Source organism: Falco biarmicus, chromosome 10, assembly GCF_023638135.1.
Source record: "Falco biarmicus isolate bFalBia1 chromosome 10, bFalBia1.pri, whole genome shotgun sequence".
NCBI lineage: Eukaryota > Metazoa > Chordata > Aves > Falconiformes > Falconidae > Falco > Falco biarmicus.
The window spans coordinates 37352284-37378514 of NC_079297.1; the positions used below are offsets into that span (position 1 = coordinate 37352284).

At 44.5% G+C, this 26231-nt stretch overlaps 1 protein-coding gene across 4 annotated transcripts in view; it reads right to left on the minus strand.

The window, feature by feature from the left end:
* The window catches only part of OSBPL5 (oxysterol binding protein like 5), a 182317-nt gene that overhangs the window by 6617 nt on the left and 149469 nt on the right, over window positions 1–26231 (minus strand). For all 4 annotated transcript variants that reach the window (XM_056354277.1, XM_056354279.1, XM_056354280.1 and 1 more), the window contains exons 8-17: window positions 23646–23817; window positions 18288–18507; window positions 13858–14042; window positions 12366–12447; window positions 10186–10284; window positions 9184–9280; window positions 8052–8150; window positions 6676–6773; window positions 4540–4629; window positions 1671–1807 (exon numbers count right to left, since the gene is read on the minus strand). In XM_056354277.1, the coding sequence (XP_056210252.1) occupies window positions 1671–1807; window positions 4540–4629; window positions 6676–6773; window positions 8052–8150; window positions 9184–9280; window positions 10186–10284; window positions 12366–12447; window positions 13858–14042; window positions 18288–18507; window positions 23646–23817 (1279 nt within the window). The remainder of the gene's footprint in view (window positions 1–1670; window positions 1808–4539; window positions 4630–6675; window positions 6774–8051; window positions 8151–9183; window positions 9281–10185; window positions 10285–12365; window positions 12448–13857; window positions 14043–18287; window positions 18508–23645; window positions 23818–26231) is intronic.

The window sequence follows — 26231 nt, forward strand, 5'->3', positions numbered from 1 at the left end:
ATCACCATACATTAACGCAAAACTTACAAAAAAGCAGCCTCTTAGATAGTCTACTGAAGGCAGAAGAACACTTTCCTGTCCTTTTATACAGGTCACTCCCATTTTCCTGTGTATGAAACTTTTCTCCCAGAAACAATGGAAGGAAACTCCACTGAAACTCAAAGAGATGGGGGTGGGGGAGCGAGAGAGGAGTGAAAATAACAGCCTCAGAAAATACTGCGGTGGTGTAAAATCAGTCCTAAGGAATGCAGCAGTGTAAAGAGAGAGTCCTAATTCTAAGAACCTCAGAGGGACACGCACAGAAATTGTTTGACGAGGGCAAACCGCTCCATCAAGAGCTGCATGTGTCAGACCATGAGACCCTCCCTGGTGAGCTGCATAACAGTACGAGCTTCAGAGACTCTCCAGCGTTTGTGAAAACAGGTGGTTCTCAGCGCTGCAGGAAAGGCTCAGCAATTCAGACAGAACATAACCTGGATTAGATGTAATTTATTCATGCAACTGTCAGCATAATAAGGAGCTGGGTGGAATGTCTGTTAGGGATCTCCAAAATTTTCCTTTTACCTCCTTCCCCTGCACACATGTATCGTTATTAGTCTCTAATGTAGCAAAGGGAGCCAACTCCGGTAGCACCCTGGCAAACAGAGAAATGGAAATTCTTTGTCCACAAGACCAAGATTTCTCGTCTCCTTTAAAAGGATCTTCTCCAGGAGATTAATAGAGAAATGTGCTGCGGTCTGCTCTGTTCCGTGACAACGGCAACTGTGTGACTGTAAATTACAAATACAGACTTTATTGCCCTTCTATAATGTCCGCTGCTGTCCAGAACAAACTAAATGGTCATGTGTTTTTATTTTCATGCAATCCCTTTCTTCACCCATGAAAAGGGGAATCTTCTTAGTGTGATGCGATGCAACACCAAAATTAGGTGCCCACAGGGAAGTGGCCAGCGTGCCGCAGACCCAGGCAGCAAACTGTGCTGGCTTGGGATGTTAGCTGGCACTGACTAGCCATACGGGTGAGATGGCAGGACGAGATGGTTCAAAGCCAGTGCCACATGACGTTGCTCTAACTGTTCTTGCTCAAGAACTGGCTTGGGGATGCTCACCGCATCAGGTAGTCATCCCTTCCATTTCCTAAGTCATGTGTCAGGACTGTGTTTTTAGGTAATCCAGATTACCATAAAAAGCCTGGTGCAGACTTCCTTGGAGATCTCAACTGAGATTGCAAGGCAGGGTTAAACACCTTTTAATTACATTCTCCTGAACATTAAGTGGTTCCGTGACTCCTGCATCTAAGTTTAAGAGCCTGCGATTGAAACAACTCTTCCAACCTTGCCAACAACTCAACCAACATCTTGCCCTTCCACAGAATGTTCCGACAGTTACAGAGAGCCTGTTCATGATCTCCGGAGTCCAGGGAGAGTTGTTATTTTAGCAGATGAAATGTATCCTACGCTATTTCCCCGCCCGGCTCTCTGGTTATTTCAGAGCAGTACTTCGCGGAAAGACTCCAGAGTTAACAGACTGGAAAAAAACAGGTAAAAGGCTGGATAATATGCGCCACCCAAGTGGGTCACAGCTGTTGCAGGACTGTGCTGAGAAATTAGTCCCTTCTGATCAGAGCCCTGCTGCAGGGGAGCAGCAGTGAGATGTTCCGGAGCAACCTACCTCTCCGACTCAAAGTCCGCCTGCTCCTCAAACAGCACAATATGGCGCTTCAGTCTCTGCCTTCGTACCTCACAGGTTGGGTTCCAGAACATTTCTGTGTTCCCGTTTTTCAACTCGTTTATATGCACTTCTCCATCCTGAGAAGAAAAATCAAGTGAAAAGGTTAACGACAATCAGAAACACAGGCAGAAAATAATCCCAATAAATGGAAGCTGCTTCCAGGTGATGATCAGGCTGCTTTCCTTCTCTATCCCATTAAATCTCAATGAACACTTCCTGGAAGTTTCAAAAATGAATGAGGCAAGGCATTCCCAGAAACACTGGCTGAATTAAAAGGGACCTGGTCCATTTTGTTAGTGTTGTCCCCAGACAAGGGTACCCACAGAAGCCCTAAAATGCTCTTCTTTCCCCACTGTTCCTTCCAGGTACCACCCACCACATATAAACAAGATCCCTAGCTCCTTTTCCAGTCTTTCTTTTATTCCTCAATCTGAACGCTGAAACCTCACGCAGAGCCTACTGAAATACTATCCTCTCTAGAGAGGAGACCTCAAGCTGAGATCTTTCACTTCCCCCCCCCCCCGCCCCCTCCAGTTTAGCCAGGTTTTTCTATTATTGCTCCTGAACTTCATTTAGTATTTCAAAATGCCAGGGGTCTTTCATCCTTATTCCTTGCCAATTTACTTGGCAACCAAATATTAAGCAGCGCTTCTCTCATCTGAGGCTGGTTAGGCGATATCACTGTCTCCCTGCTTAACGAAGCTGCTTCCCAGCCTTGCTCAGAGACGCAGCACTACCAGGGAGCCAGACGGGGTTACAGAGCGGACAGTGAACAGCACAACACTGACTGCAAGCGGAATGAATCAAACTACAGCTGCCGAGCAGCATGTGCACCAGTGCCATTTCGCTGCCTGGACATGGTGTGAGTATCACGCAAACCTTATTTAGGTCACGGCTATCGGCTTTGCCTATCACTGCCCAATTTCTCTGTGACACAGCTGCTGCATTTCTTCCCCTGCCATGGTCCCTGATGCATGTCGCCAAGTTCACTTCCCACATCTTCAGCTGTGAAACTCCTTCAGCCCCGAGGGACTCTCATCCCTCCTCAAAGTTTTCCTTAAGACGTCCTCTGCCATGTGCCACCTGTACCATCCTGAGGTGCCAGTGCCGGGGCAGATCTTGGGTCCCCAGGAGTACCCCAGCTGTGGGCAGGAGGCAGCACGCAGGCATTATCAAACACAATTGTGTGCAACTCAGCTGCTGCTTTGATCCTGGGGCTGAGAAGCATTGGGATTTGCTCCCCTTCTTTATCCAGGTGGGTTTTCAGGTTCTAAGGCAGAGTTCAGCTGCGAGGGTTTCTGTCAGGAGGCCAATACCCCCAGCAGGGAGGGAGGATGGAACAAACCACTCCCCTACTGCTGCACAGCAGCTACTCTGTGCACAACACGCAGCTGCAAACAGCGGCTGATGGAGCCACCCTTTCAAGCCATTTTACTTCTTTTATACATCATTCTAGTTTTGTGCACCACAACCAACCAGCATAAAGAACAAGGGAGGAATAAATTATTTTCAGGCTGATAAAACCCAAACACAGAAGGCTGGAAGCTGAGCAGCATGCAAACATGTGGCTCGGCGCCCCAGGGGCACCACTCAATTACATGCTCTCACGGGTGGTGGTCCCAGGACACACGGCAGACGAGGTACACCACAGCTCAGCACCACTCACGACTGCCAAAGCTCACTCTGCAGGAAAGGGAGCTCAGAACAGAAAAGCTACCCAGGCACAGGGAGCAAATCACCTTGTACATGCCTAGAAAGGGCAAATCTCCACATTTCAAAATGGTCATTAGCTTTTTATGTAAAAAGAGAGATCACCTGAGGAGAGGAGTCCAGCAGCAAAGGCTACACTGTGGTTAGGACCTCTCTATAGAAAGGGCTTTGTCCAGGCACATCTTACCTGACCTACCTTATATACCTCCTTTAGGATAAGACAAGTCTTGTCTCAGAAGTGGCAATTTCTGTGGACTGGTAAGGGAGCAGAGGTCAACTATATGAAGATGTAGATGACTAAATGTAGCTAAATACCTAGAGTGCCCGACCCAAAGCCAGGCCTCGCTGCTTTTGCCTTGGTTACCACGAGTTCTCAGCCAAAGCTCTAGACTACATCCTTCACCATGCCACTTTACTCTTGCTGGATTTTGGCTTGAGGATGTCTCCGAGTGATCCATTTGTGGATACTAGGTGTGCAAAGGTGCTAGCTGCTCTGCTGACTGTTCTGAGCTGCCCATACATACAGACCCTCACCGAATCCACATCTCTGTCCGTCACATCACGAACAGAGGAGTAACCACCTTCTATAAATTTTTTTATAAATAAAAGTTTGTTGTGAAAATAATGGATTCAAAAACCTATGAAGTTCTTTCCTGATACTGCTGTATCTGGGGAAGTCTCAGACACCAGACAAAAGGAAGCCTCATGATTTTCATAATCACACATAGGACACACTGCGTCTCCTGCCATCAGTGCCTGTCCTGAGCCTAGGACCCTAAATACAGAGCCACGGGCTTTGAGGAAGCACTCCTCACTGTTCCCAGCTTTGTCCCAGGCTCTGGGAGTGCAAGTGTTACTCACACTGCAGGGAAGTCAGAGGAGTAAATGACCAATGACCTTGAGAGGTGCTGCCAGAAAGCTCTGCTGCCTGCATGCTGCCTGCACTGCCTGGGGACCGCACGAAGCATCGAGGAGCCAGGACACGGGCCCTCGGTGGCCAGCTCCAAGGCAGGGAGCTGCCAAGGGCTGCCAGTCCTCCCACGCACCCTGCTGCCGCGCACACTTAAAACTGTCAGCGACTTCGATTGTCGTATGTTACCCAGTGTCCACTGAGACTTGCTAACACTTCTTCTCCCGATTTAATCTTCCCAGAGATTTGATTAATGCTTGTGCTGCCACCGAAGAAGGGCTGTCAGGGGAGAACAGAAATAGAAAACATGATCAGTCTAGTGAGAACTGGAAGGGAGCCAAACGCAGTGATGAAGCAGGAGGGAAGGAAGGTGCAACTTGCTTGATTTCCACTATTTCTGGGGAAAACCAGAATGAATTCTAACATGGATTTTGACTGTCTAGCATTGTGCCCTGCTCCTTTTGTTTGCAATACCAAAATCACTGTAGGAGCTGCAGGAAGGGAGGTAAGCCTTCAGGTGCATTCAGCAGCACAAGGCCTCGCCTTCATTGCAAATACATTCACTGTCAGCTAGACGTTGGGACAAGTGTATGTGGGCAAGTCCTTCCCGTTGTCCAGAATCACATCACAGTTTGCGCCCTTAAACTTGCAGCCTTGTCCAAAGAAAAAGGAGCAGCACTAATGCAGTTGGTGACAGTTCCTGCTTACAGGACAGCAACAGCAGTGTGGCACTGCTGATGGCTGCATCTGCGTGAAGCATCCAGTGTGAAGAAACTCTCATCGGCATCATACAAAACAGAAAACAAAAAAAGAAAAAGGGTATTTCCAGAGTCAAGAAAAAGATTTTCAGAACAATGGAAAATTCCCCTCACCTCCTGTCTGCCGAACACAGGAAACAGCAGTGACAGAGTGGCCAGCTCTTCCAGTCGTACTACGCAACATTTCTTCAGACATTTTAGCAGCTACTTTCCAATAACATTTGTGCAGGCGAACGTTTTTGTTTTTTAATAATATAAACCCACATTTCCCACAACACCCACCACAAGTATCTCAAGAATCAATGTATGCAATACAGCAGAGAATTGGTACATATCCAAATTAATAACAAAATTATGCGGTTTACCTTTAACTTCTCACAATTCTACAAAAATGGCGGCTAAGAAATATTCAAAGCAGAGCACATAATTAAGCCATGGGGACCTTTCTGAGTCATGTTTGGACTAAGCATATTGTTTTCAAGCCAGAAAAGAATGGTCTGCATTTGAGGCTCTGAAGTGTTTGTAGGTTTGAGATGACACTGATCGAAGTTGGGGAGTTGGCCTCAACACAGTATGTCAGGCCTATGGGAAGAACAGGCTTGAAAGACAAGTATATACAAATGTTAAGGAAGTGCACAGGGCAACAGTTCACTTTGTGAGAGCAAGTAGACAGAAAATTATGATTTCCCCCAGAAAAATGCAGTCTGCAAAAGACTCCCCTAACTCCAGTACTCTCTCGCATTTACGTTGGCTAAGGCTGCAGCAATAAAGTCCCGCAGACTCTCAGTTCTGCCTCTTTCATTTTATGGCCAGGCAAGAAATTGTTTGTTGGAACAGAAGAGAAAGGGATGCTCCTTCAGAAGCAAGCTAACTGTCCAACAACAGTTACAGGTCATCACTTTCCCTCCCAAATTTTAACACGTAACTACAGGAATGCTCCAAGACGTCTCCATTTTATCTGCATACCATAAATTTGCAACACCAGGCTTTCTAGGGGGGGGAACAGCTACATGAAAAAGTCAGTACAAGGCAATGACAGTGTAGCGCATCAGGGTGACAGCTACTCAAAACTGTCTGCCTAGAAATGGGTTCTCACCGGGCCATCCAGGCACAGTTGAGAAACACAAGGTACGTGTAGTTCATTGTAATACCTGCAAAGGTAAGAGTACACATGCGATGGCTGCTGGAGAGCTACACTGCAGATCCACGTCCTAACTTGCCTCACAGTAGTTTGTACACCCTGCTGTATTTTGCAAAAAAAACCCCCTAATTGTACCTTTCTAAACAGAAGCCGCACTGGCATTGCCAAACATTCAGAACAGTTTGGCCAGCAGCCAGCTAGCTGGCTGTGAACAAGTCCTGTGTAAAGCTCAGGCTCCCTGGGTTCAAATCAAGTTGCACCAGGCAGAACTGGCGGCAGGATGATGCCTCCTCCCCAGGCAGGCCACCCCCTGGTGCATGCATACATTGCTGGTACGCAAATGATCTGGTATGTATGGTCAAACTTGCCTGGAGTGGAGGGGCAAGCCTGAGACGCATTCAAAACGGGGGCCACAATGTCTCTCACCTTTAGTTTGAATTCCAGTTCTGCCCTGTGGTTAGTTTTCTCACAGTTGATGGTAACTTTCCCTCCAAGCTCCATTGTCATGGTACCATATAAAAGTCCTGAAAAGGGGGGGGGGGGGGGTAAGAGATTTAAGAGAGGTCCCAGTGGAAGCAATCTGCTTTCTCAACTCAAGCTGGTTCTCACTGACATGCTGTGAAATTTGCTGCTTGGCTTACAGTTTTGAAAACACAGAAACCAAAGTTTCTAGGAAATGGCTCTTTAATATAAGCATGAAGAATCCTCCCTAGTCTATATGCCATATTTATTACACCAACTAGGAAACAGCTTGACTCACAGGTGCTGCCAGTACATCTGTGGCAAGCTGAAAGCCGGAAAGGAAAAATAAGGAAAGTCGTGCCCAGCAACCTCATTTATACTAGTGCTTAAACAGACCCAGTCACTTCTCACAGGGTGCATGAGGCAGAGAGAAGCTGTAAGAGGATTCAGCAGAATCTGAGAGACTAGCAGTCATGCAGGGGACTCCTTTTTACACACGCTTATCTTTTTCTAAAAAGGTCATTTGCAGAAAAAGAAAAACTGACCAAAAAAAAAAAAAAAGACCTAAGCACAGGAATAGTTCACGGAGGGTATGATTTACAGAAGTTACAGTTTTCAGGTAGCTAGACCCTCCATAAATATTAGCTTAGAGGTCAACATGTCAAAACAAAAAAATATTCAAAACCCCAAATTGGATCAAACTGCTGCAGGAGTGATTTTATCACTGTGCTTGAAACGCCACCAACACTTTGCTTTCTAAGGAGAAATGCAAAGTTTCAGCCACGAATCAGCAGCCATCTCCTGGCCTCAGTTCATATTCAGCTCAACAGAGCAAAGCTACAGGGTAACAGGCATCAGCCTCACTGAGGCAGCTCATACACTGATGAGTATCACGATTAGAGTAACAAAAAAGTCAGAAGTCAGGAATTTCCATTATTCTCAAACCCCCCAAAAATATATTAAACAATTTCCATGTTAACTTTAGAAAAGCTTTTTATCTTCAGAAGCTCAGAAATGTACTCTTACTCTTTCCAACTTCACTTTATCTGCAGTGTATACACATAGTACTTTTTCGTTTCTACGTTGTGTTAAAACCAACTTAGATGGGCCTACTAATTCTGTCCTCAGCTCTGCACAGACAAATCAGAAAGACTTCAGTGAGGATTATCAGTTCTCTCCTGACCACTATGACTCATGTGGAGCAACGGCTCCCTGGAATTACCAGTCCCTGCAGCACCAGGTATTCCAGTGGGAAGAAGAGAGCCAGTGCAAAACTAGTCAGTAAGATATCATTATATTATTCTTTCTGTTTGCTTCCTATTTGAACAGCCATCACTTACCTTTACAGTGGGCGTATGGCATGGTAATTATATAATCTTCCCCCCTGTTTAGAAACATCAGCTTTGCTTTCCCATCCAACAGTGCAGAAAGTGAGTTACCTGGAATTTAAAAGAACAAATACAAAAGAACAAATATTAAAAAAAGCATGTTTTACGTGGTCACTCATCCTACCTTAGAAAAACATTTCCATTTAAATGTAGGTCACTAATGAAAGAAGAGATACAAAATGCTGACAATTCAGGACCCTGCAAATCATTTACTGTTGGAGGCAGGCAGTTCTAATAAACTCTCTGCTGTACAGCTCGTATTCGCTCTGGCATTCAGCCCCTGTTGCAGAAAGGGTAGTATACTAAGTAAGTCGTTAGTGGGAGGCAGAAAGCAGTTCCAGTGCTTGGAAGTTTTTCAGGTCCTTCTGTTCTCACAACTTTTCTATTCGTGTATGATCCCAAACAATGAATAAAATTGCCAGGACAGTAATGACAATTCCCAAGTGTTTCAGCAAATACATTTACATGTACAGTAATACATTACTGTAAAAAAAAAATACAGGATAGCGCTTGAGAGGTGTTATTCTAAACAAAGAAATATTTCAAATAGCAACATGGTTTCAGAGCTTACAGTTGGGTGGCCTCCACTGAGTTGAAAAGATACGAGGACATTCTGAAGCTCTCTGGTTCAACTCTCAGAAATCTGGGAGCCAGATAAATGGTTACACTTATACAAAGACTTTTGCAAAAGTCAGTTGGATGACCAGACAGCTATGAAGTGACTCATCTGTGAGCACATGCAAAAAGACAACCAATTGCCCATACGTTCTCATGAACCTTTGCTTTCTGAAAACCAGGTTTTTAAAGCTCTCCCTTTTTCTGTTTAGTTGGCTGGATTTGCTGGGTTTTTTTATTTGGTTGGTTGGTTGGTTTGGGTTTGTTGTTTGGTTTTTTGTAACATCAGTGAAATGGTGGAAATGGGGAAAACCCAGCAGAGCCAAGACAAGGAATTAGGGTGCCCTGGTGATAGATCTCTTAAGCATTTCTTTGTTCCTAACCCTTGACATATTCAGGAGCGATTGAAAAACCAACCAAAACCAATGCCACGATGTTACCTGAAAGATGTCTAGGCTTAATGCCTTACCATAAAACTTAGACCTAGCTAGAATGCTGCCAGTAATGCAGAACCCGTCCTTCCTGTTGCTGACATGAAAAGCCGACACTGGCGGATGATGGGAGACCTAGAAGAAAAACAGGCAGAGGTCATTTACAGCAGTCTTACAGGCTGAGCCGAGCAGGGGGTACATACACAGCCTCACACAGCGCTACACACGCTCTAGGGAAAGAGGCCACAGGACTGAGCTGAGTCCTCTAAGCCCCATCTGTACCATTAACCTCAGTGTTAAAGACGGGAACATTATATGCAAGACCATTCTATATGTAAACTTTCTCCCCTACCCCGTATTTTCTTGTCCTTGTGCGTTTGAAATCACTTTAGGCCAACAAGTACAGTGTCAGATTTTCAACACAATAAAAGTCAGTGCAGAACTTTTTGGCAGCATCTGAATAACCTCCACAGAATGGATGTAGTGGCCAAAATAAAATAAAACAAGACAAAAATTCTCTGATTACATAGGGGAAAAAAGTATGTGAAAGGGGGAGCCCCTGTACCAAAGTCCACGTGGTCCTCAGATCCCTTTATTAACACTGTAAATCTCAAACTAAATTTTTTCAGGCCAGTTTACTTGTGAGTTCTGCCCTTCATTTATCCCCAAAGACACAGAGACCAGCCCTGAATTTATTCCTATTAAAATCATTATAGAAAGTTTAGAAATAAAGTAAGGTAGGATTTGGTCATGTGTTTTATGCCCCTTTTGACAGAGGCAACACAAACCACATTCTATTAACAATAAGAAAATACGGGAGACCTGCTTTTATAATCTTGAATGCCCACCAAGCTCACATAACCTCTGTAAATCTAAGAAAAAAACCCATCAGCAGCTAGTTGACCCCATGTCCCACTCTGGATGTTTACACAAAACTCCCAAGTTCCTCTCTTAGGTGAGACAAGGAGCATGTTACTATGCACAGAGGTGCAAGCAGGCTGCTGTTTGCAACACCTCAGCATCCAAATAAAGCAACTTACCTGTTCTGCTATGTAAAATGTGTGGCTGTTTGTCTGAGGATGAAACCAACAGCAGCGAAATGTCTCTCCCAGAATAGGGTTGTATGGCTTTTTTATTCCCTGAAAAACAAAGTAATCAAAACCTGCTACAAACGAAGACTTGTGATCCAACTCTACAGAGATGGCCACAAAACAACACCGCAATTTCCTCCCTGATGTTTTAAACTAAGTCAATCACAAGAATAAAAAATGAAGAACTAGTTACTATACCCTCCTAATCTAACCTTTTAATCTGAGCCATGGATTCATCTGCTATTCTCAACAACTTGATCTTTGATACTGTCTGATCAAAGCTTTACAAGATGATCAGACTTTATTATTTCTGCTACTATATGCAGCAGGTGCGTCCTGATGTAGAAACATGGCACTTTGGTACTAACATGCCTGAAAAGAGAAAGGAGATCCGCCTTCAGCAAAGGGACAAATCCTGTCTCTGAGAACATGCTGCTTGCTGATGACATGTTACTTGCTGACGACATGTTACTTGCTGATGACTAGTTTTGCCTTCTAACTGCCCAGTGCAAAGGCTCTGAGGTTGATCAACACTTATTTTGCACTCAGTATCTACTCTGAAACCAAACGCAACTTCAGTTTTAAAAGTAATGGTCAAAGTCTTCTGAACAATAGAAGAGGTAAAGTTTCAAAGGACAGGCAATAAAGAAATACAAAACCATAGCAGGTTTCAATGCCCGTTTGTGGGAAAATTACTTTGGGGAAGGAATTAGAGAAAACTGGGACCTAACAGAAGCGTAGTACTACAGAAAGCTCTTTAGGGTAAAACGAATATTGCTTTCAGGCTGGTTGGTGTGCATGGAATCTACTTGACCGTGGCTCCCTAAGCAACAAACCCTGCAATCTCAGCACCTGCTGACAGGAGTAACAGAGGGGGGAGCGGAGTGGAGACCCCATGGCCAGGCTCTGTTGTGCTCCCTGCAGGAAGGGGGACCTGATGGTCTCATAAACTGCATAGCAGTTATCACATAAAGAATATATGAGTTAATGTCTGCTGCCGAGCTGGTCGTTGAGCAAAATTACTTTCCTCAGATGAAATAATCTCATTGTTAATACTAACACACACCTCCATCCCAGCGTTACCTGCCTCCAAGGTACTACTACATCTCGCTGGGTACATGATACCAATCAGTAACAAAAATATGTATGACTAGAGCTGCTCAAGCTCCACCTAAATGTAAAGAAAATGGACTGGTCCTGAACTGAAATCTAAAGGGGGGGGGTGGGGGGGGGGGGGCGGGCGAGGAACTGTTGTCTAAACTCCAAAAATGCCACACTGATTTAGTGTCACAAAGGTAGGTCAAGCTGACCCACCCCCTAAAGCTGTAAGCTCCAGCTGACAAGTTGGTAAGGTGTCACGAGCCCCATACATCCACAGAAACGTAGCTGAAAGTAGGACAAAGGTAATTGTGGTAGTGGGAGATTGTGACCTCTGACTCAAATAGCCCCCTCAAAAGAGGGCAAACCCCTGCTTGGAGAGCACGCGGAGTTAGTGAAGAACTTCAGCAGTGCTGTCTGAGGCGCATGCTAATTAACATTGGAAGCGAGAAACTTTTAACCTGTCCTGTGTATGATAAATGAATATGCAATGTACTATGAAGTACAAAAAGTGTACAAATGAGGGGAGAAGTCAGGGAAGACTCCATGATAACTTCTGGGATCAGCCGATGGGCTAAACCCATCTTCTTTCCTAAAGGGATGCCTACTGGGCAAGGACTTTATTCTGTGACTAACTCATGCTAGCTGTTATTAAATGTATTGCTTCAAGCTTGTTTTGCTGTCGGTGTATTATCACCCGCAATCTTTGAACCTTACTCTGTCACAAACTTGTACTTTGTATAATAAAAATCTTCAGCTGAAGTTCATTTTGAGTAAGTCTCCAGAGACCTGAGCAGCTGTTATAAGGGATGTGACTCAGCGACGCTGTTAGCGGGGGTCCCCGGATAGGTTGGTTGAATCACCCCCCCGACACAGGGGGCTGTCAAAACGCAGGTAGGAGACGGGCTGGTCACACACGAGGGTCTCGTCTTTCTTGGGAAACTGACAGGCTGACCCACTGTGAAGGGTTCGAGGAAACGCCCCTTGTTAATGTGACACCGCAACGACCCCAACTTCACGCATTCTTTTACCTTTGGCTTCTTATAGAAGCCGGACAGATACCACCGCAAAACTTGCTTCATTCGACTGTATGGATCATCTTCAAGGACGGCCCTGCAGGACAGAACATAAAATGCTCTTCATACTGTTCACACTTCACATTCACTTCATACCAGTATAATAACACTAATTTAAATAGTATTTCCCCACTACTAAAGGGAAGTAAATTCTGTGCTTCTACCAGTGAAAAAGGTGTCTGCCAGCAGAAATAATTTTTTTTTGTAATGTACATCATACAACACACACATAAACTCTTGGAAGTGGCACCCCATACTGTGCACTCCTGCAAAAAGCCTAACAAAATTTCTGGAGTGTATCAAGTTTGATTGGATATTCAAGTATATTAACGTGGGACTGCCACTTACGCTAGCATTTAGTTACAGCTAACAGTACAGTGTGAGTCATAAAACCAGTAATACTAATGCCATCACAATAAAAGACAATTCTATTTCTCTTTTTCTTTGTTTCTCTCTTAAAGATCTTTAAGCTGATGTGCTACATGGCCTCTTTCAGTACTTTGAGATTTCATACAGTTATTTAGGTTGGAAGGGACTTCTCAAGGTCATCTCGTCCAACCCCTCCCCATCCATAGACGAAGCGGGAAGTAAACACATACTTCCTGGTTCCTGGTATTTCCAACCATTCAGTTGTATTTGGAAAACAACCTGGATAAGTTCTTGCAAAATCCATTTAGAAGGATCATCCATACCACAGAGAGGTTTAACAACCCCCCCCAAACCTCTTGAAGTGTTCTTAGACCTCAGCACTGAGGAGAAACATTTCCTTAACTTCAGACGTTACAAATATGACAAACAAGGCTTGAAAATGCCATGATTCTGAAATTACCCAGAGGCAGTGGAATAAACGTGAGTAACTAGTGCTGCTATTGGAATATTGCACACACTGGTTTTGAAATGTAGTGGGCATATCTCATTGAGAAGGCTGGTCTTATTCGCAAGGATAACATTTTCTGTCTTCTGTTCTGCTGGTCCCGCTCATCAAATGCACGTTAAAAAGATGTTTCTTACTTGTTTATCAACCAACATAACTGTATTTCCTTTGGCGGCAGAAGTGCCTGACAATTCTGTCTGCTCTCTGTCCTACTCCCCTCTGTACACAGCTATGCCAGAAGGTGGCACAGCTCTGTTGCGAGATGCTCAAAGGCATGAGCTGAACCCCCATCAGTTCCAGCCAATGCTGGCAAACATGTGCATGTGCCAAGGTAGTTCTGTCTGGAGTTTAACTGTTTTCCTCGCTCCTCACTGGCAGCAGTCCATCTTTAAAAGGTCACTGCAGCTGGCACCTGGCTTAATTTACATTGAATCCAGCAGCCTGGGTATTATTTGGGAGCCTTTCAAGCACACAAACACACCCCAGCCAGCACCAAGCGAACATTTTCAAGTCATACATTTTCAGAAATGTAAGGGAAGCGCCCATGCTGGGCACACTCTGCACGCTGCTTACTGGGAAAGCAGGTCAGCGTGGTAGTAGTAATCAGAGAGTTTGTTAAGGAATGAGCGTGGCTCCAGGATGAAGGTGGGCAGCACCACCCGTGACAGGTCCATGCCGGGCCGCAGCTGCTTCAGCAGGATCCACATCAGGCTTTTGTTCTCCTCAGAGACAGTCTCCGTTTGAGACGATTCACCTGTCTACAATGGGAAAAGGGAAGCTCAGAGCAGAAACAGGAAAACCATTTCTTGCAGGTGCGTTTACCTGCAGGGTCCAAGCTCACCCAGGCACACCTGGCCCTGGCACAAGGGTGAACGCTCAGCTACACCACTGCGGAGACATCAGCTGTCTCAGAAGTGAATCCCCAGAGCACTAAAGCGAGTGGTACAGAAAGCCCCGGGCCTCCGTGAGAGCTGGCATGAGGCAGGGAGCGTGCCTCTGCTGTGCCCTTCCCTCAGCCATTGCCTCCACACACCTCAGGACTGCGATGGGCCAACCGGGACCAACATGAACCAAGAGGACCCTGCACCGCAGTCTCTCAGGAGGTATGGACGCGCTCATGGCTGTTACAGCATCACTGCAGCCTGGTGGGATGTATACAAGAAGCTCCTCTCAGTCCCATTCTCAGCAAATGAGAGACTGTAAGATTTACAGCCTTTACTACATTATTACATTATGATATGTGTAGAAAAATTTAGGAGGTAAATGAGTAAACAAAAAATGGAAGCAGTCCTCCAAGTCCAAAATAAGACAAACTGGTAGTGCAAGTACGGTAAAGGCCCCACTGCCAGCCGACATGCACCGATACCCACAGCACCCCCCAACCCTGCTCGGTGCCCTTTGCAGCAGAAGTGCAGGTAACAGTAAAAAAGCCAGGGATTACGTTGTGCTTTCAGTTTCACCACCCGAGCATTCCCAGCATGACCTTTTTGGCTCCCAATCAGCCCTTCCACTAGTCATGCAGAAACACACTAAGTCTAGCTTGCAGGCTGAGGGGAATTTCAGACTGAGGAACAACAAAGCTCTTTTCATTTCATTGCTTTTCCGTTATCATGCCATTCTTCTTGTGACAGTCTGATGCAATACACAGCTTGAATCTCCAAGAAGAAATGGAAACCATTAAAGAATACAATACCACAGCGTCAGCTAGGGCTTGCAATACATACGGGTCTGTCAGAACTTTCATTATTAATCTAGATTCTCAAGTGCACATGTATTGGCAATACAAATTAATGCCATGTTGAAACTGGTGTACAAAGTCTTACTCAGAATGAATCCTTGCAGAAGGGATGAATGAAAAGGGAGGGAGAAGGTGGTGCAGGAGGACAAGAACAACTTCAAGTTGTTTCTGGTTTGCTTTCCCCTAAAATACATCACCCTCAATAATGCTTTTTATAACCTGCTAAAACTAAAAGCTTGGGAAAAATGTTTGGTTTTTTGTTATTAACCTATCTATTGAGGAGGTATCTTTTTTATATTCTAGACCAACTTTTACAATCTCAAAGTCATTCTGACACCTATCTCTGCCTTCACATTCCTACTGCAAACAAGGCAAAGCTGGAACATCAGATGCACATGCACAGACCTTTCAAATGCATACCGGTGCAGAGCTTTCAAACGAGCTTTCCAAGCCAAACTGAAAATTTAACAGTGACAGTTTGCATCTGTGACCTTTGTCATGCCAAATCTGAACCCTACATGCAGACTGAGAGGCAGTAGTTTCAGTTTAAGATGACAGCCGATGTTATTACTTGCATGTGTTTACCCCGATACACCTCTACCTGTTGCTGATAGCAAACCATATCATTGCATACAACGCAGGAGGGGGCCTGGGAAGCAGGACCCCAAGTAACAATCAGTTAGTTGAAAGGAATGTGCTCGAGCTTGTGGGTCACAAGCCCTGGTGATAAGGGACATGAAAAATTACTGAAGGGTATAGAAACAGGGACTAATCATCAAGTTGAGACTATACAAGGAATAAGGCGGTCGGTTTGTCAGATTGCTCAAGGACGTGGTTTAAGAACTGCAGACGTTGTTTTTATTGCTGAATTGCTAAATAGCTAGCGTGAGATCTTCACGCGAGTTTCCACAGTTACAGAATAAGCAAGTTTTTTGAACCGATCAGAATAAGATGTAACAATTGCTTGTGTGTATATAATCATGTTGTTAGGCTAATTAAAGTTACATTTTGCTTGCATCAAGCTGCGTCCCATCTCTCAATCGCGGCGATACAACCTACTTTTCCTTACGTTACAGTCACCGATGGGATAAGACCCAACCACAGTCCTACCTGTGTGTCCCAGGTGATGACAGCCCCATCTCTGGGTCAATGACAGAAATCTAATAAAACACCTAATGGTGTCAAGGCTAAATTGCAATTCTTTAGAAAGCCCACTGGATGCTACCTCTGCCTGATCAGCCACACTACCATTAGCCTTATTTTACCCTACACGAAGTGTCACTCTACAGCAGAAATTTAGTCCTTTCCGTTTGGTTTGTACTGCATTGCTTTTTTATTTTACGTAAAACTGCAGAAATCTCTCACTCTCACCCACCCACATACAGACATCAGTGCTGCCTGTTCATTCAGACACCGAAGTATCAGCCTGCCGTACCAACACTTTAAGACAAATTTGTCATGTGGCAAAAGGTAATTTCAGAATAAGCAGCTGATAGAAATTCATTTTGCTGTTGCTTAGCTACATTCAGAATCCCCTGTTGGGACCCAGTTACCATTTGCTGTGTGTCTGGGGTGGGATGTGAGGGAAGAGATACTCAAAAAAAGGAGCTGGTACCTTTTTATCTCTGTAGGCAACAGTTCTCTTTGCACGAACCATTTCTACAGCAGGGGCTTGCACCTCACACCTGACATCTGAAATGGCAGCAGACATATGCTACCTGGACTGGTGGCTCCAGACCACAAACTGCTGCGCTTGGGGGTGGCTGAGTTGTGGAAAGGAGGAGGCAAAACTGAACTCCTGTACCTCTGCAAGGTGATAGGGCAGAGACATTCTTTTGTGGCCTCTCATGTAGGCTGTCCTGCTATAAGCAGTCTGTGGAGAAATAAGCAGGAGTAATACAATCTGTGTGTGGGACACCTAACCACTCTCAGTGTTTTAAGTTATCACTCAGTGAAACACGGAGTGTAATTAGTACAATTATAAAATTTATTATAATTATAAAAATTACATTTAACTATATTTGTTTTCTCAATATTAGTAGTACACTTTCAGGAAAACATGGAAAGAGGAGCGTAAGAGGCTGGTGAAGGGGCTGGAGCACAAGTCCTACGAGAAGTGGCTGAGGGCACTGGGGGTGTTCAGCCTGGAGAGGAGGGGGCTCAGGGGGGACCTTATTGCCCTCTACAGCTGCCTGAAAGGGGGTTGTAGGCAAGTGGAGTCTGTCTCTTCTCCCAAGCAACAAGTGATAGGATGAGAGGAAGCAGCCTCAAGTTGTGTCAGGGGAGGTTTAGACTGGATATCAGGAAAAACTTCTTCACTGAAAGGGTGGTCAAGCGCTGGAACAGGCTGCCCAGAGCCCTGGCTGCATCACTGTCCCTGGAGGTATTTAAAAGCCGTGTGGTGTAAACCTGGTGCTTAGGGACACGGTTTAGTGGTGGACTTGGCAGTGCTGGGTTTTCGGCTGGACTCGAACTTAAAACTCTTTTCCAGCCTAAATGGTTCTGTGATTCTCAGGAACAGCTTTCTAGCAAAGTGGTTTTCTTTGAAGCACCAACAAGACTTCAGCTTCCTTGTTCGAAGCAACAGGCAAGGGAGTGCTCAGAGCCCTCCCAGCGTGGGAGCAGAGCTCCTCCGCTGCCTGCCCAGACTGAGTCTCACTCAACACACTTGGTTCCCCCAGCTCTCCAGCACTGCCTTCCTCAGTGGTGTCAGTGTGACATCCAGCTAACAAAGGCTCTTACATATATGGAACAGAAACGCATCCTCCTGCTGTTAAATGACATGAGAAATGGCTTTCCTACAGGAAACTGTCATTTCGGAATCAAGTGGCTCAAATGCTCCATTAGGTCACAGAAAAAGGATGTTCCATGCATAATGAAAAAAGGAAAGTATCATATTTTGCATCACAGAAGGACTGAGCACCCTAATCGGTCAGGACACAAGCCCAGAATAGTAATTCCCCCGCACTGGCTCCACAAAGCACTGTGCCAATGCTCTGTAGCTCTTTAATGCAATAACCGGTTAAAGCAGTTGCTGATGCAGGAAAACAGTAGCGGAGCTGCTGTTCATAATGCATAATTATTAGAGCACATGATAATTCAACGTAATTTAGCAGAAAGCTGTGCATTGCTTTATCTGTAAAACACCAAAACTCACAAAGCTAGTTCTTAACTGCCGTGCGTCTACAAGGCTGCATGACAAATACTATGAACAGAGACATTTTAACAGAAACAGGCAGCGATTAAATTTTTTTTTTTCTGTTACCTCCCCAAATTCCTCATAGATCTGTTCAATGTAAGTTGTCCCTTTCCTTCCTGGAGAGACCTCTCCATGGACTTCTGACTGATCGCTCTCGCTTTCATTTGTCTTCCGACTGTTCTCATGGGTTTCATTCTCCGACTCTTCTACATTGTCTCTCTCTGACTTGTCTGAAAAAGCATCATTTTCCAGGTGGTGGTGGTTCTCCAGGGCTGATTCATTCAAACTGCAACACACAGTTCATTACTTGCTTCAATTTGATTTATGAAACCAGATTACTTAGGGCCTTTTAGATAAGGTAAAAACAACCTCCAGGATTCAAAATGGGGCATACATCCCAGGAGAGTATAAGACATCGACTTCCTGAATAGCAGGGTTTTTACCGCGGAAACACTGAGATACTTTTCATCAAAATTCTCCCCTCCAAACTGCACTTTGCAAAATGTGCCACACAGCTCTACTTACCCACCCTTATGCAAAATTGCCCCTGGCTCTGGACAGGAGCCCACACCCCGGAGGGATACAAACACACACAGAACTGTACACTGCTGGTTAAAGAGCTGAAGTGTCAATCAGGAGAGATTTTTCCCCTTACAGAAGCAAATCAGTGCACTGTAGCATATGGGAAAAATATGACATTATGGAATACATTTTATTTTCAGTGCTACTGCTACTTTATTTCAACAGATGGTGGTCCTAAGTTGGCCCTACACTAGTAAAGGCAAATTTAAAAATCAACAGAAGCAAGTATTTTCACACACACACAACGCCCCAACCGAACCTGGGGAATGTGCTTCCCCCAGACAATGCTTTGTGGAAGAACTGAGTTGAAAGTATGGACTGGACAATAACACGTAAGAAGAATACTAGATTATAACAGCATCCAAGGGAAAGCATGGAAGGTGTAGCAAGCTTCATGCTCAGGGATCCACGCTTTAGAGAATGAGGAGAAAGCCAAAAATTCTCTCTCAAGTAGCCTACAGCATCTCCAGTTGAAAAAGCAGATGCAGTTAGTACGACAGATGGCAAACATGATTAGATGGGCCAGAGGTCAGATGCTGAAAAGTATTCATTAAATGCCCATTTTTTCAAGTGATATTTGGCATGGGCTTCAGTGCTCCCTACAAAACATGTCTTCACACACACGCTGCCTCTTTCATGGCCTACCCCAGCTCTCAGGTGCTGACCTTCTCAGCTTGACCTTCCTCTGAAAATGTCTTACCCAAGTTCTCATGCAAAATTGCTCTTGCATAGAGCAGTAAGAAAAGATTTCCAGCTATTCAAGGAGCTTTAGGGGATATAAACAGGCCCTGGATCGTGGAAGAGTTTTGCTACTTCCCATAGTCCGCCTCCCTCTCAGAGCAAGGTTTCTCTCCTCAGAACAGGAGAATGGTCCATCAAGCCTGAAGTCTCTCCATGATCGGCCTTTTCTCAGGCTATTCTGGACATGTTTCAACTTTGATTATAGATTAATGCTGAAAGTTCCCATCCCTTGTTCTCTCTTTTTTAAAAAAGATAATTAGGCACTGCTAGTTAGAGCCAGAATAAAAAAAACCCAAAAAAACCCAACACAACAGAGGAGTCAGAACACAGAACTGGTAGCAGGTTTTCAGAAGATCTCAACTTGCAACTATGCACTGAAATAAGCTCATGATTTTTAACATGCCAAGCAAGCCACATTCTGACAGTCACAGCTCAGTTTCTGGAGAAGCTCAGTTTCTAGAGTTCTTTTGAAAGTGTTGTCTACAGCTTTCTGTGCCTTTAGAAAAACTTTCTTTTAACTCCATTTATATATGTATGCATATACGTCTATGTGTGTCTGTGTGTGTATATATATAAACTACAAGGTTTTATGATATATCATTTTACTGTAAAATAAACCTAAGATCATAAACCATAGAATCAACACTATACTCCAGCACTAAGAATGTGCTATTAGACGTTACGTGCCCTCATCGTTCTAGTGCTAGGATGTTGCTTCTTTTCTTTAGCTAGCAACCAGCAAGTGTAGTGACTGATAGATAACCAGATCCACTGGAAGTGTAGAGTATAGCACGTCCATGAGTTTAAGATAACAAAGGAGAAAAAAAGTTGAGGAGAGAGCTGTCTAGAAGAGATTATCCCATGATTCCTCATTACAGATACTTCTCGGATGGTAGGTCCAGGAAGTTATTAGTTATCAGTTGGTGACCATTTAAATACCTGATTTATTTCTTAATTTTTCAAAGATCTGCTAAATACATGAGTGTTTGTCTGCGGTTGCTTGCTCCCTTACCTAGTGAAAGTTTTCTCAATCGGGTGAAAATGCTTGAAAGAACAGTTCACTATAAGGCTTATGGTTCATGGCTGAGAAGCGGCACTTGTTTCTATTTCACATTTGTAAGAAGAGCAAGTGTTTTTTCGTGTCAGCTGTGTCACATTTGGGAAATATCTGAAGTTGCAGTGGAGCAAATTACTCTTTTCTTAAGTTTTCTCAGCTCCCCCCCCATTATTTTTTAAGGATTTCAGATTTAGTCCAAGAGGGAATTAAACTCGCAAGAAATCCCACTCAGCTGTGCACTGATTACTCACCAGCCACAGACAAGGCAAGACTTAACACATCCAGAGCCAAGGAGCCACTCTGGGCAACCAAAGGCAAAACAGATGTTCCTCATTCTGAGGAACAAACTTGAGATGTTGAAGTGGAGCCAGGTTCTTCTACCCCTCCAAACAGAACCACCACTGAATACGTACGATACGCTAAAAACAAAAGCCACACTATGAGCTTGAACTAAAATCAATGTAAAGATTTCCCAAGGGCTTCCAATGGGATTTGGACCAGGCTTGAAAAGCTGGGAGGGAATGACTATGCTGGAAGTCAACACTGGATTTCCACTCTGAACATGAGTAACTTGGCATTTTTCAGAGCTAATTTACTGCCTCAGCATACTGGAGCTCTTACACCAGTGCTTTATGCCCAAGGGGCATTCCTGGAAACTGCAGTCAATGACCTTTCGGTCATTGATAAAAGTCAAAACTTTTGGGGGTTTAATACCACTCTTCCACACAAAGCACAAAAAAGCCTTTGGCTCTTGTCAAACAAGTAAACCAGCCAGATTCTCAGCGTTGCTAGAGATAAGACATGGAATTCACAAGAAATACAACTTCATATTAAAAAGAAGAGTGCCTGGTGCCCTGAAGGCCTCTTAGCTAAAATCACAGATTTACACAGTAGTTTAGCCTTCAATTCACTTGCACAGTTCTCTCCCTCTCATTTTTATATGCAACTGAAGACATGGATTTTAAAATCACTGTATAATCTTGATTCCTTTCCCAGGGAAGGAGCAAAGCAGCCAGCAGACAAATGCAACTTTGGCTCAACGGATGATTTGCCTTTGCCAATTTCCTTGGGGTTTGTTCTCCCTATAATATTCATCATCTCTCTTTTTCTTTTCTTGACAAAGTAGTTTGGCTAATTTGAAGACAGAGTTAAATGTAATTAACTGCCCCTCTGACAACAGCGTGCCAATTTGGTTGGTAAGATTCCCTGTAGGGAAGGCATTTAATTAGAATGATTAAATCCCTATGAGGAAGCCACTGTCAGTGGCAAACCCAAACCCCTTTACTCAGCACACACAGTTTGGTTTTGCATTCTCTCTTGTTTAACTGTTCTTTATTCATCCAGGAACAACAGCAAGTCACCCCCCTGTTCCCGCAACCATCAGAATCCCCCAGGCTTGAAGCACTGGGGAAAGTCTGGATATTCATTAAAACCAGTGGCAGGACTCGTAAAGGAGAGTGTATTGTCCAGAAGACCAGATGCTAAACACGCAGCCTGAACCAGACTCCGCTAAAAACAGCCTGTCAGAAACATCTGGTTCCAGTTGTGGGTACTCTGAGAACTCTGCCACGTGTGCTGCTGCTGAGCCCCATCATCCAACAGGGTTTTTAGGGCTGAATAACTAAGAGGTGAAACAGAGGCATCGTTTAAGTGTCATTTAGCTTCACAGTTTGAAGAATACTAATACAGTTTTAACTACACTTCCTTACAGTAGCCATGAGTCTGCCTGAATGTTCTCAGTGCCACAGGCTCCATTTTAATATTGGACTTCTGTACACATATATCCATTAGCTGAAAAACAAGTCCACTGCACTCCTGGATTCATTATCACAGCGAGCACAGTCCTAAGAGACTCTCTCTTAGGCAGAAAGAAATAAGAAAGTAAAGTGTTATCGAAAAAGCCCAAGAACAACAGAAGTATTTGCACAAGTACTAGGGCACATGCCCTGGTAACACATCAGATTTCCTTCTCTTCTCCCATTACTCTTCATTAAAGCTTTTCCTCAAACTCAGGACTGGAGAACACATGCTGGGAGTACCAGTGGCTTTCAGAGCAAAGGGCAGACTAAAATGGAACCAGAGATACCTCGACACCCTGAAGAGGACTCAGATCTCCGCTGTTGTTATAACAGAGCCTAAGAAAACCACTTAAAGGTGAGGTTCCACTGTGCAAGGCATCATCTTTGCAGATTGCAAGAACTGATACCCTAAAAACTGTGTAAATGACAGTGCATTTCTGTGAGGCCCAAGAGTCAAATTTGTATCGGCAGAACTAGAAATAGACACGACATCTCCCAGGTCCCGCTCCAAGGGCCAAGTGTCTATACCAAAGGGATTTCTGAAGTTGCCTGTTTAGCTATAAGCAATAGGTAAGGCCTAGTTTTTTTAATGCTTTGATGTGAGCTGTTCCACAATGCTGCAGCAATACTAGAAATATGAATAGAAAGAAGGCTGTGGGGACTTTTTTCCCCCCGTTTGTAAAATCTTATCTGGTGTATCAAAGAAGAAATTGGAAACCACTCAAAACCCCTGTAGAGAAAGAAAGTAATTATAAAACTAAGGATGCAGTGTGTGCACTCTGCTGACTATGACACAGTATTATTAGAAAACATTATTAAAAAATAGATCAGACTTGAAGCCATATGTGCTAGTCGACAGACAGACATCGTTAATGGCTGCATCTGTGTAACTACAGGGCTACTCCAGCAGCTCGATTCTGCAAGCTTTACCCAGGCAAGCCATTTTTCACACCAGCACCTCTGGGCAGCGTTTTGGCCCAAGCAGGGGACAGAAGAAAGTTGTTTATGTACACACAAACACAGCTGAGGTTCCCCCCGGTCTGTGCACTCAAGCATTAGGTGGCAATAAACCTCACGTGCACCAAGCCCATACATTAGTGACAGATGCAGCAGGAGAACACAGAGGCCGTTTTTTTAAACAGGTTTCCTTACTGGACTCTGGCTAGATTATGCTGAAGCTCAAAGAATGACCAAGTGTGAGCCATGCAACACCACTCTGTGCATTAAGCAATAGCTCCATCTTACTGGAAGAACTCGTGGTCTGAGATAGTGCTTGTGTGCAAGAGGTGGCTGAGCCCGGCATGTGCAGAATCGCTCGAGCCGTTCATTTCTCCATCCTTTCCCTGCTTGGAGGCACTGAGCCGGAAGAGGCTGGAGCAACGCAGGGCAAGTTCCAAAGCATCCAGCCAGCATCGGCCTGTGAAAACAAAATGAATTATTTAAGCACAGGAGAGTAAATAAGACAATTCATGCACTGCTTCTCAAAAGCTTCTGGCCTGGGAGTAAAGCTCATTATAATTCAGGAAATGACTGTGTAAAATAATCTATTTCTCATATATAATACCTAGGTCATCTTGCCAGAAATGGCATGCTTTCATGGCTGCACGAGTGATATACTTCCGCACGGGTAATACAGCGGGAAGCTCACCCCAACTCCCCCTTCCCTAACAGCATCTCTTCCTCTCATCTCCCACAACCTGTTCACATCCCCTTTTGCCCCCTTCTGATTTCGTTCAGCATGCAGGAAACACGTACAAGTGCTGCGGTGCTTTCAAACCACCTAGCAGCTTATCTCTGCAAGTAATACATCCCAAAACCACGTTCAGCATTTGGCGTTTCCACCACACACACACGCTACCCAACAGGAGGGAGATACGGAGGCACTGCACTAACAGGAGAGGCCCCTGCCTTAGCATGGGATCACTGAACTACAAGCTGGCTCAGGGGTCCCACACAGCGCGTAGGGCTGCAATAACAATCACTCCAAACAAGAGTCAGGATGATCAATACTTGCCAGAGTGATTAAGACTAGAGGGAGCTGCTTGTCGGGCTGATTATTTTTCCTCTTTCTATGTATATTTTTCCCTTTTCTCCATTCCTTCTCCCTGCTTCACCCATCAGATAATCTGGATGGAATCTCAGTTTTTCTTATCTTGCCACAAAAAAATCTTTACCTGAAGGGTCTACTTTGCAAATCCCAGAAGCTATACGCATGGCACAGAGAAAAGACAAACTGCAGTTCCTATGCACAGCCTCACCGGATTTCTTTAAGGCCTCTGTAAGTCCCACAGGCAGGTAGCAAATAAGAAGCATGGGAAACCAAACCGACCCTTGGCCCTTTTTGCAATGATCCATACAAGACTACAAAGCTGTGTGTTAGTGTTAAAGCCTAACCACTGCAATGCTGGAGTCACTGTATTGGAAGCACCTGAAAATAGTCTGCTTCTGTAGAGCAGTCATTAATGAGGCCAAGACACCTGCAAATTGGCTGAACATTCAAGAATTGAAGTATCATGGGAGTTATCCTCTAATTTCAAGCATGTAAAACGCAGCTCTTCATTACACTCCTCAGAATATATTTTGCAATAATTAGAAGTGTGCTTGAGAGGCAGTGAAGAAAACAAAAGATTTTGCTCTGGCAATGGCAAGTGCTACAAACAGGTTTTCCCTGGACCACTTTCATTCCTAGGTCCCATTCGGGAAATCTTTCCATTACTTTCAATTCTATCACACACTTAGCATCAAGCACATGCATAAATCTCACGGGGATCCTGCTGTTCTCTTGGGACAGAATTCCCATCAACTTCAATATGACTGAAATTTGGCTCTGTAAGATGATCAATGAGAGTTAAAAAAAAAAATCCAGATCATATGTACATAAAGAAATGTTTATAAATTTGAGTAGCTTTCAGTGCTTGCTTTGATACAAAGCTGCAAGCAGTAAAACAGAGAGAGAAAAAATACCAGAGCTTTGAAGAATTGCACTTGAACGCTGAGCCACAAACACCACAGAGCTCAGTCATTTACTCTAATTTCATCCCATAAATTTGTTCAGCGCCAGCTTATGGGTTAACAATAAAACCCACACATAATGGTTAATAAAAGATTAGGAAGGTTGAAGCCTGTTGGAATTGATTTCACCTATTTTGTATTTAGGAAATATTCTTGCATTAAGGCTTTACACGCGGAGATTTATTCCCCTCTCGCCATGTGGAGGATTTGCATGGATAACCTGTTAGAGTTGGTGGCTGCACTAAGCACAAATCCGCTTCCTCCTACGTATCCCTTCTCCCCCAAAATCCACCAAGATGGAAACCTGTTTCAGGCTGTTCCACACAAGGGAGCACACCCCTGCTGAGGCTCACCTCCTCCGGCTCTCTCTTTACCTTTGCTTTTCTATTCCAGTTCTGCAGAGGGAGGACTGCAGGATCTGACATCTGGAAACGCTGCGTATGTCAAGGTACTTTTATATTCAGTGGGCTTGTAGAATCAGGTGCTTTGATAGGCAGCTTGATTTGCAGCAGCAGGAGCACTCTGGAGCGGGAAGGGAGGTCAGCTCCTCAGCGTCCTCAGCACTCGTGTTGTGTGAAAGACATTTTCTTACGATGGTTACAGCAATTCGCTGGCTATGTTTACACTTTCTAACAAGGGAGACAAGGGTGACCCCAAAGTCTCCCTCAGCCGTCTCCCTTCCTGTGCCCCTGCAGTACACCCCTCCCTGGTGCCAGCAGCTCTCCCCTCCCAGCACTCACTGGCACTAACGTGGGCTTACAGGCTTGGTCAGACCCTTGGGGTCCACCACATTACCAGAGGAATTTTCTACGTAACATA